The following is an 11711-nucleotide window of genomic DNA, read 5'->3' on the forward strand; positions in this document are numbered from 1 at the left end:
GCCCCAGGACTAAAGCAGAAAGAGGCCCCATCAAAGAGATCCGACCAACTCCAATGGGAAGAGGAGGTTACACTCTGGAGGCCAGGGAGGCTCCCAGGACTCCTGCCCAACAGGCTGGATAGTAGGTCAATTGGCAGGAAGGGCACGGCTGACCCAACTGGTTCAGTTCTGGGACTTCCCTGGAGCTGCAGGGGGCAGCACTGCTGGCTGTGACTGTCACAGGTAAAGTAGTAGCCAAGGTAGGGACTGAGACTGGCACTCACTCAGGCACAGAGTCGGGGCAGAGAGTGGATGCCCCTGATGTACAACAACATGGACACAAGGAGTGTCCATGCATTACGCTTATACTCAGAAGACCAAGTGTCCGTTTTCATACAGGAAAAAAGAACAGTGTGTCTAAGTCACTGAGATGACAGTAGGTGAAACGGCTGCAAAGGGACCCGAGGAAACAGTAAGGCAGTGGTGTGAGCTCCATCACAGTTAGCCAGCTGTGCCTTCTGGCACGTCACATAGAGCCGAGGACCTGGTAGGTGTTGTGTAAACCTGTGTGCAAGCAGTTCAGGGGACTGGGAAATAGGTGGTGAATATGCAGGGTGTCCTGGTGGGAAAGTCCACTCTTGACCCCAAGACCAGAAGTAGCTAAAACCTGCCCATGGAGACTGCTGGTCTGAGCCTCGGCAGGGAAGAAGGGAGGAGAAGGGAGGGAGGCAGAAAAGATATATGGGGCAGGGAGTGGAAAGGAGCAACCCTCAAGTAGGAGGGAGCTGAGGGCCCCAGGGGAGGCCCTGGAGACAGGATCCAGGAAGTTTGTACTTTAACAGGAAAGGCCCACGAGGGATTCCTCCACAGTCAGGATGGAAACCGCTGCCTTTCTTAACCAGGCACGGACTGGGGGATTGGAGCCTGGTGGGTGGCTTCAAGAGTGGGCAATGGAGCAGGCTCAGTGAGGAGAAGTATAAGACCAAGGACTCTCCACAGAGGTGGGGATGTTTCCTGCAGAAGAACTTGAAGTTCTGAAGTCGGACTGACAGTCAAGGTCAGCAGAGGCCCCAACCCCAGCCAAGTGGGGCCACTGCTCCTGCTGGCAGTCATCAGAGCCAGGGTCTCTTCCTGCGGCCTTCCTCCAGGACCCCTCCCTCAGAAGCAGTTCTGAGCGCTCGGCTGGCAGTTCAGTAGCCCTGAGCCAGCTAAGCAAAATCGCCTCTGCTACCTGACTTGGGGAACAACACCCTATTCTCAGAGCTTTAGGGAAGTCTCCCTGGAGTCCTATATGCCATAAAATCACTGTGTTAGGAGAAACTGTAAAATTCTCCCAGAATCCCTGGGTGGCGTCTTTTAAGGAATGTGGAGCCTCCCAGTATGGAAGCCCAGAATGAGGCCTCTTTGGGGGCAGGGAAGGTGAGTGCCATCTCGCACACAGGTAAGTGCCCAGTACCCAGGTCAGGCCAGGCCCGCGGGGGACCAGCTCCAGGTCTGGCTGCTGCCAAGGCCTCCCAGCAGCTTTTATTCTGCCAACAAGCACTACTGAAGGTGGCTGAATGGTGCTCCCACAAGCATCTTGACAGCCTGGGAGGTGGCTCCCTGCCCACTCCCTAAGGAGCCACTGTCTAGGGCCCAACTTTCTTCTGGGAAAGGGCAGAGGCACCCTTGGGGCTTGGCACTGCCAGGCAAGCCACTGTGCTTTCTGGTTTAGGAAGTTGTTTCCGGTCTTGCTGGCCTTGCTCTTGGGAGATTCTGGGCTGTGAGTGACAAAAAGTGGCTGGCAATGAGTTAACCTCAGGAGTCAAGCAGCGGTCATGGGGAATATCCTGCACCTGCCTGGCCAGGTCCTTGCTGGGCACCAAGACCTAATAAAGAGCACGGTGTCAAGGTACCTGAGCCCAACTCAAATCATGGACTTTCACATGTCTGGATGGCACAGCACAAGTCAGAACAGTCTCTGGAAGCCCAAAGTCCACAATAATACCAGTAGCAGCCAACACTACGGTAGCAGGCATATGTGCCAGGCACTGCTCTAAGTACCTCACATGACTCCCTCACAGGACACTCACAATAACCCTGGCGGGAGAGGAGTAGCATCAGTATCCACACCTTGTGGATGAGGAAACTTGGGCTGCAGGGATGAAGTAACTTGTCCAGGGTCACGCAGCCAGTACCTGGGGGAGCGGGCGGTGGGAGTCGGTGCTGTGAGCTACCAGCACACATGGGGGAAGCTCAGAGGTACCAGCCCAGAGCCACTCTTAGCTCCTGGGCGTAAACTCCGCTCCTTACACCCTGGGCCATGCGGTTTGTGGGCAGCTTCCCATATGCTCCCCAATGTCTGCATCAACTCTGCAAGGAAGGGACTTTTTACAGTCTCCCTTTTACAGAGGAGCAAACTCGCACACGGAGAATTTAAGCAACCTGCCCTAGGTCATGTCACTGGGAAGTGGCAGAATTGGGGTCTGAATCTGGGTTTTTCTGCTTCAGAGCTTATGCTCCTTCCACCTCTTCAAGCTTTCTCCAAAATCCCTCATGAAAACATTCATGAAAAAGAAGGGTTCTGTGGAACAAAATCATTCCACATCCCAGTCGAAACCCATCTAAGCTTGTTGATCTGGCTTTAACAGATTCTCTACTCTGAATAATCTTGTATAAGGGCTTTGCTTGCTTTCTGTCCACATAACAGATACTCACTGTGAGGGGAGAACCTGATTGAAATCTGTTTGCTTGGAGACAGTGAGCGTCTCCAAGCCCAGCGTCTGTCCTCACATTGAAGGCAATTACGCTCTAACTCTGGGCTTCACGGACATCCCAGGCACCCTCCCCCAAACCGCCTACGCTGCCAAAGCACCCTCCAAAACACACACAAAACAGACCCGGGTTTGAGAAGGAAAAAGGTGGGCTAGTTGGGCCTGATAAACCCTCCTTTCTCCGAAGTCTTTCTTCTCACTTGCTAATAACTCACAGCCCGGAGAGTGGTGTCAGCTGTTTTAGCTCCAGCCCCAGCAGTCTGGGAACCGGATTTCTGGAAATCCACTCATTTTCACATGTCAGGGAAGCCCCAGAATGTTTATTATAATGGGTAGAGAAGCCGGACCCCCTGCCCAGATGGTCTCTGGCAGGAGAGCAGGGGCTTCCCATCTGGGGCCTTGAGGCCACACAGCCAAGTGACATGGGGGTCACAGGCCTTGATTTTCCAGGTGACTATCCTCAAACCCCAAAGGACCGATTACCCGATACCGCTTAAGGGATGTGCTTCTCTGGAGGAGGCTCTGTGAGGGCAGAAAACAAAAACCTCCGCCATGGCTCCCAAATCATCAGAAGTTTCTCTCCCAGGCTGGACAGATGAAGACAATAAACCTTCCCAGTTTTTAATCAATGAACAACTTTCAGGAAAAGCAGAGAGCCAAGGGACTTGTCATTTCTCTGGAGAGTCACCTCCCGCCCCAGGTCAGGAATGTGGAGGTCCTCCTGAAGCCCGCGCAAGCTCCGAGGGCTTCTGGTCTCTGAGAGGCTCTGCAAGCAGAGCCACGTCAGTCCTCACCTGAAGCCTTCAGCTGTCCCTGGGCCAGAACGTTGTCTGGGGTTTCTTTTCTCGTCTTTCCCCTAATATATATTTTTTGATAAAGTAGCAAAAGCTTCTTCATCGCTGAAAGGCTCAAAGCACTTTTCAAGAATTGGCATCCACCCCGTGCCTTATGAATTCATTAATTAAGATGCTGGCAAACAGCCACTCCACACATGCTGACATCCAGCCGTGTTAGGTAATGAGGTTTTAGTCTCCTGACCCCCATCAGATGGAGTGGAGCCAGACGCAGGCTGCTGAGAGAAATCACCTGCCCAATGGCGACCTGTCGCTTGTGCCTGGCAGCAGGTGAGGCTCATTTAATGGTCAGCCGCCCTTGAACTGTGTCTGCAGGCCTCAAGCCTTTCTCCCAGCCCTGACTGGGCAGCCGCCAGCAAGACAGTGTCCAGCCACCTGCTCCACTGTGGCCTCCTGATCTCTCACCAATGAACCACTCAACTGGGCCCAGAAGTCAGGGGTGAGGGTTCAAGTGCTCCTCTAGCCTCTCAAAACCAATTCAGTAAATATTTATGGAGAGTCCACTAGGCTGCTTCTATCCCTTGTCTCAGAACATCGGTAGGTTCCTGTCAGCCTTGTAACAGCCTGTTCCAGGACTGAGACTGTCTTCATCCCCACTTAGTGCTCCTCCCTGCCCCCAGGGAGCTCACAGTGGTGGCTGACACTACACAATCACAAGTGTCCACACTTCTCTCTTCCTGGTGCTCATCCTGCTCTGGCCATTTTCTCCATTCAACCTACCACCTACCCTTCATCGTCACTGATCCTGGTCCCTTTTTCTGATAAGAATTCCAGTGAATTTTAAATGACTCCCATTAGGGCTTCCCTGGTGGCGCAGTGGTTGAGAGTCCACCTGCTGATGCAGGGGACACGGGTTCGTGCCCCGGTCTGGGAAGATCCCACATGCCGCGGAGCGGCTGGGCCCGTAAGCCATGGCCGCTGAGCCTGCGCGTCCGGAGCCTGTGCTCCGCAACGGGAGAGGCCACAACAGTGAGAGGCAAGACTCCCATTAACTTTTATTCCCCCTAGCAGATACTATTAGTTGCCCAATACAACACTGATTCCCTACCCCTCCTCCTTTGCCTGCCTCCACCATAGAAGTAAGAAAAGCTCAACAGAAGCTTTCCCAGCCTCACTGCAGCCAGAGGTGGTCATGACCAGTTCTGGCCAATGAGATGTTCCAGAAGTCGGCTGGGAGAAGACTGAGAGAGCTTATGCTTTGCTGATAAAAGGGACAAAGATTGTTATAGTTCCTTTTTCTTTTTTCCCTGACTTAAAGTTGAATATGATGACTGGAGCTGTGGCAGCTATCTTGTGACTAAGAGGAAACAGCTAAGAGAATGCAGACACACCAGCCCTGACATAGCTGAGCCTTTGAACCAATGCCAGTAGTCACCTCCCTCCAAATTTCTTGAGATGGGGAAAAAAAAGTATATTCTTGTTTGATTAGGTCACTGAGGTCAGTTTTCTGTAACCTGTAGCTAAAACCTTTCCAAACTGACAGATTTTTATACTAGGGACCAGATCCAACCAAGTTATCCCCTTAAAGATGTCAACTAAGGCACTGCACATCTGTTAACTAAAGACCAACTGGCTGTTGAAACATTTAAGACACTAAGAATAGTCCAGCTGTGGAGGGAAAAAAGTACAATGACCAAATAACAGCTCATTACTATCAGAAATTAAAAAACAGGTTTTACATCAGCCAAAATCCTATCAGTTTAGACTGAAATGCATCCTTTCCCTCAGCCAGAATCCTCCTATCAGTTTAGACTGAAATACAACCTTTCCCTCCTCCCACACAACTTGAAAATCAGTACCAGAGCTGGTGATTTCTCACCTGAACTATAATTCTCTCTTGTTATTCAGAATAAAACTCATAGCCAGTTTTTCCCAAATCTGAGATATCACAAGGTGGCAAATGAGTTGGATAAAAAGGCCTTGAAAGGAGCCACAAGTTGGGAAGGCTGGGAGGTGCCTTGGTGTCCTGGGAGGTGACTGCCCAGTACAGCTGGCCCCAGTCAACCCTCAGGGTGAGTGCTCAGGAATTGCTTCATTACAAGTAGAGGCTGTTTGCAGGTGCTGAGATCACTCACTTGTGGGAGTTTTACTGCACTTGTCAGATTAACATTTTTGATTAAATCACCACTTCATTGGCTTTGAGCACACGACTTTTAATAACAGGACAATATCTACTGCTACTGAGCACCAGAACACATTCAGTACTCAGATCCGCAGGGGGCAAAGGAGGAACAATGTGAGGAGATGGCTAGATGCCAAGTTTTTTCTCAGGTGCACAGTGGCAGAGCTCAAATCTTAGAATATCCAAGCAAAAGGTAACCTAGACATCAAGATGGCCAATGTAAATATTTATATTGGTATTGATAGGTTAAAAAAATAAAGGGGTGAAGGTGACTGGTATACGGCACTAGGAGAGCATGTACCCCACCAAATTCAAAACACTTTTAAAACCCGTGTCAGCCAAACAAAAGACATCTATGATCATCTATGATCTATGTATGGACCACAGTCAGCGAGTCTGTGTCTGTAACCCCTGGTGAAATTCAAGTCCTTCATGTTACAGATGAGGAAACTAAACTCCAAACAAGGGGGCTGACATAGCCACAATGGAAGGACGTGAAAGAACTACGAAGGCTACTGATAAGAAAGCACTGTTTGTTGATTATCCACCCTGTGCCGCACGTGCTAGGCACTTTACAAATATTGTCTTATTTAATCCTCAAAACTACACTGTGAGGTAAGATGGAGTCTGCTGAGAATTGGGCTGTCCACTAAAATACACTCTTCTTCCACAGCAATGGAGCTGTAGTTGGGCACGTGGCCTCCTAGCTGATGAATGCATTTCCCAGCTACCCCTTGCAGGTTTTGCATCTTAGCTGCATCTTTGCCAATGGAAAGTGGGCACTCTGGGCCCAGAATTTCTTAAGACAGTGGGTGTGCTTTCTCCACTCTCTCTTTCCCACCAGTGGATACCTCAGTGGAGTGCAACCTAGTTTCATTCATGAGGTGACAACAGGCCCTGGCCCCCAGCAGAGCCACAAGATGGAAGGAATATGGCAGAACCAACACTGTCCTGGTACTCTAGACCAGGGGTTGACAAACAATGGTCTGTGGGCCAAATATGGTCCATGACTTGTTTTTGTAAATAAAGTTTTATTGGAACACTCTCATTAATTTATATACTGCCTATGGCTGCTTTTGTGCTAAGACATCGTATCTGAGTACAGCTGGTCTCATTATTTGTGGTAGTTATGTTCTATAAGGTTGCCAACAATGAATTAGCAAATACTGAACCAGGTTAGGTTCTGGTGAGCCTCTGGTCACAACATTTTTATCAGCTGATCAATACAAAACGTTGTTTTGTGTGTGTTTCTGTTTAAAGAGACCTTATTTGATACATATTGTTGATTAATTAACACTGAACTCACATCCCACAGGACTATAACTCATGCCTGAGAAAGCTTATCTAACACACATATTTTCTCCATAAGGCATTGTCACAGCCTTCTTGCACTTTGGAAGACTAAACAAGCACTTCAGCACTACACTCGAGGGCCATTTTAAACAGCAAAATCACCAAGAAAAGCACAAAAATGCAAGAAACTTGGCAGTAAATAGACCAGAAAAAGGACACTTGTTTACAGCACACAGAAGAGCTGAAGAATAAGACACAGCGTTGCCTTGTTCCACCTTAACCAGACACATGGGCCTCAGGTGAATCAAATCTTGACACTTTGAGTCAGTCTGTTAATTACTACAAAAGCGTTTCGAGGACTGATTTGGGGGTTACAAGTATATTTTAGCAAGTAGACAAATACACAAATACGGAATCTGTGAACAATGAGGATCAACTGTAGTTGCAACAGAGACCATGTGGCCCACAAGGCCTAAAATATCTACTATCTGATCCTTTACAGACAACATCTGCCGATCCCTGCTCTAGCCTGTTAGAAAAACAAACAAACAACTTTCTTGTTCTTGAAGCCACTGAATTTTGGGGGTTCTCTGTTATAGCAGCTTATCGTGTTCTAATACAGGCTATAAAGTCTAGGCTAGTCCCATTTCAGAGTGCCATCTCATTTTAGCATCTATAGTCTCTCTTACAAGGAGATTCACATTTCCATTGTTTTTTCCCCTACTAAGTTGGCCAATATTTCTCAAGGGGTGGTACTAAAACCTCCTGCATAAACACTGGTGTAGCTTGTTAAAAATACAGATTCTTTGTTAAAAATACACACCAAGTCCTACTGAATTACTCGGGGTGGGGGAGAGTCAACGCTCCATTTTTAAGACAGGTGATTCTTAGTGCGTTCTTAAGATTGAGAACCACTCAACTGGTAGTAAGCTCAATAAGACCATTACCCAGTATCTTTCTTGCAACCCCAGGGAGGGTGATCTAAGGGAACAGTAACACAGGAGAAACAAGATGCACCAGAAGGCAAATCACCTGTGCTTGATTCTCAGCGCCTCAACCGTTTCAACGGTTGGGCTCTACTTGAAACCTCAGGTTCCCCATCTGTAAAAATCTCACAGGCTTGTAGTGAGCGCAAATAAAGTAACAAATAGCAGCTGCCCAACATGCATCAATTTTCTTTCCTTCTGTATGCAGTCAATTATTTGTAAGCTCTTTGCGAACATCACCATTCCAGAATTCTCTACAAATTCCCACAGGTTCCCCAAGTAATTTTCAAGCTTCATGCTTTAGTACCCCGGAGGAAAAATTCCCCATCTCAAGGGACAGTTAAGCCACCAGTAATACATTAAACAGTATGCGGGTCCCTCACTTCTGGGGGTGCCCTCATCTACAGGTCTCTAACCCTTTGGGATCCCCTCACCAGCGAGTACCCAACCCTTTTGGGTCCCCTTCACTTAAACGTCTCCCCTCAGGGCCTCAAGATGTCGGTGTCACGCCCTCTTTGGTGTTCCCCTTACCTGCCTGTCTCTTCCTCTCTGGAGGTCCCCTGGCCTTCTGCTTCCAGCTCTCGTGGCCCCTCGGGCTCTCCAAACTTTGGTTCCCCCAGCAGGCCGTGTCCCAAACCCACGTCGCCCTCACTTCCTCCCCTCACTCCCTCCTCCAACCTGCAGCCGGGCCGACCCAGTACCCCGCCGCGGGGAGAAGGCAGTTCACGACGTGGCCCAACCCCCATTTCTCCCCCTCACCTCTAGTGCGACGCCCGGATTCTCCCGCTTCTTTTTAGTCATGTTACTTGCCGGGCTCCCGGAGTCACTATTGGACTCGCCCACCGGCGGCGCCACGCATGCGCAAACCCCTGTGAGTCTCCCTCATTGGCCGCCGAGGTGGCGGGAGGTGGGACTACTGGCGGTGTCCATCTAATTGAGGGGCGTGGCCAGCTTGGCGCGGCCATGTTTATGAGGGGCAACCGCTCTGAGGCTTCAGCCTAGCGGGTGGTGGGAAGAGGATAACTGATTGGCCCGGGAGGAACGATGGCCCACCCAGGGGTGGAGCTGGCCCTTTCCTTACGAATCAAAGGCACTTTACAGCCCAGAGAGGCTGTTTCTTCACCCCGTCGTCTTCTGTACGCTTCTTCCTTTTTGTGACCACCCTGCCAGTTTGAGGCCAGCTCTCATCCCTTCAATTCTGTCAAGTTCTTTCTGACCTTCAAGGCCCATCCTGAAGCACTGATCCTCCATGAAGCCCCATCTTGAGTCTCTTGGCCCTTTGGGAGCTGATCATGACCTTCTGTTGTTATTCCTCCTTTTTGTCTGTTATTTTTCTTGTTTTATTGTAACAGAAACAGCCTACAAACGTCACAGAAAACTTTTAAGTGAAAAGCAGCATCCTTTATCTTACTGTTCTTAATACAGTTCCTATATTTGTTTCTGTATATTCCGACCCAGGCTTGGTCTCAGACATTGTATTTTATACTGTTGTAATCCTACTGTACAGTATGCTGTAGACCTATGTCCTTTGAAATGGTTTGACTGTGATCCAATGATTAAAAAATACAATTTTGTATTATGACCCAGTTACCCATATAACTGAAACCAAATTTTCCTGATAAACACCTTTACCACCTTTGATGCACTCAAATATTTTCTAATCTAGTCCATTTCATTAAAAAAAACTTGGTGGCAGGAGACCTATTAATTTTATTTCATGACTCATTACTGGATATTGAACTGCAATTTGGAATAAACATCTTCCCATGTTTTGAAATCACCATTTGTGAAGGCCGTATATGCCACCAAGTGAATACATCCCATTCTTGTATTGGACATTATTTTATTGGACGTTACCTCCAAATAATACTAAAGCAAACATCTTTGTGTACATAGCTCTGTCCTTCTGAACTATTTTTTTTTTTTTTGCCTTTTATACTGTCATTTATTATGGATACACTGTTAGTCCACAGATGTAATCTCTGCCTATTATATATCATACACATAAATATTAGCATACAAATAACATATTCTTCGTTTTGAGAGTTTTTTCAGTACAGTTTCTATCTTTATTTTTTACCTTTTGGTTAACCCCTTACCTTCTTCCATCCTCACGCATTCACGCAATACTACACATCAGCTCCCTACCCCTATTTCAGCCAGATAACCATCTGAATTATTTCTTTAAGATAAATTCGTACAAGTGGAATTATGGGGTCAAAGACTATGAGATGGGAATCGAAGCTCCTTATTTTCTGACCAGTTATCTCTCTGTTGGAGCCTGTGTTTCTGTGTGTGAATAATAACCCTGATGCAGTGTTTGGGTGAAAAAAAAAATGTTTTCAGATCTGTTTTGTCTTCTTGATAGAGTCATTGAGTGATGGAGCAGGAGGGGACCTGAGATACCGTCTCGCCTGGCCGCCTGACTGAGGCCACAGAGGGAAAATAGTAAATTCTGTCTGAACAGGAAGCAGGCTGCTCAGAAGTTGTTTAGTGCAGTTCTTAGCTTAACACCCAGCCCAAGAAAAAACTTACTCAAGAACATTGTCCATCAGCTGTCAATCAACAGCATTTATTGTCAGAACACTCTTCATATCATTGATTCTGATCCAGAAAAACCAGAGTCTGTGCTTCCCAATTGTCACAGGCACAGGCCCAGGGAAGGTGAGAGGAGGAGGAAAAACACTATGTTCTTTTAAAAGTGGTTCCTTCTGCACTTGTTTGGCACCAAGAAAAAGCCACGTAGATCTGGGTAAGTCTCGTGTCAGTCCCTTGTCTCTCTTCCCCATTTGCTGTGAAATGAGGCATGAGCTGTCATCCTTCTCCCCAAAGAGCCTTGGATTCTCCAAGCCAAACCTTGTCCCACGGTTCTGCTAATGGGACAAAACACTTCAAGTGGGTCTGGAATGAGACCCTATGTGGGTTGGAGTGAGGCCGACCGGGATACCAGTCCCAGCTCTGCCACTTAGCAGTGGTGTGATTTGGGGCAAGATACTTAAACTTGCTGAGCTTTAGTTTCCATGACTAAAACAAGCTCATTGTGTCAGACTTATAGGGTCATTGTGAGAATTACTAAGTGGTTGGTACTGTGGCTTGTGAGTGACCAGGAGAGACTCAGCAGAACTGATGCACCTGCTGCCAGCTTTTCATTACAGGGTTTCGCTTAGCAGTTGTTGCCATTCGTATATTTTGTTATTGTTTTGATATCAGTTTCTATCAGCTTTGACATTATTGTAAATGATCTGTCATTAGGAGTTTGGGGCAAATACTTGGGTTGTTTCCTGCTATCAAGGATGCATAGTTTACTGCAAAAGGCGGCCACTAACATACACAAGTGTCTTTCCACAGAGAGGAGATGCCCTCTTCACCTCTCTACTCATCCTTCCTACTGAGACCATCGATTTTGGGTTTCATGTGCCCAGACACTGCAGATGGTGGTGATCCCCATGGCACTGGGGAGGCTGAATGAGCCCCAGGTAACCCACCACATTCCTTTCATCCCCGGATACATAAAAGACCAGCTTTGGGGCTTCCCTGGTGGCGCAGTGGTTGAGAGTCCACCAGCCGATGCAGGGGACACAGGTTCATGCCCCGGTCCGGGAAGATCCCGCATGCTGCGGAGCGGCTGGGCCCGTGAGCCATGGCCACTGAGCCTGCGTGTCCGGAGCCTGTGCTCCACAACGGGAGAGGCCACAACAGTGAGAGGCCTGCGTACCGCAAAAAA

General features: G+C 48.2%; 1 protein-coding gene across 1 annotated transcript in view; it reads right to left on the minus strand.

The window, feature by feature from the left end:
- CCDC167 (coiled-coil domain containing 167) overlaps positions 1 to 8806 on the minus strand; it is a 15243-nt gene extending 6437 nt beyond the window's left edge. Inside the window, exon 1 of the mRNA XM_007467289.1 lies at positions 8747 to 8806. Within this exon, the coding sequence (XP_007467351.1) occupies positions 8747 to 8788 (42 nt within the window). The 5' untranslated portion in view covers positions 8789 to 8806. The remainder of the gene's footprint in view (positions 1 to 8746) is intronic.
- Positions 8807 to 11711: the final 2905 nt, after the last annotated feature.

This window comes from Lipotes vexillifer, unplaced genomic scaffold, assembly GCF_000442215.2.
Source record: "Lipotes vexillifer unplaced genomic scaffold, Lipotes_vexillifer_v1.1 scaffold528, whole genome shotgun sequence".
NCBI lineage: Eukaryota > Metazoa > Chordata > Mammalia > Artiodactyla > Lipotidae > Lipotes > Lipotes vexillifer.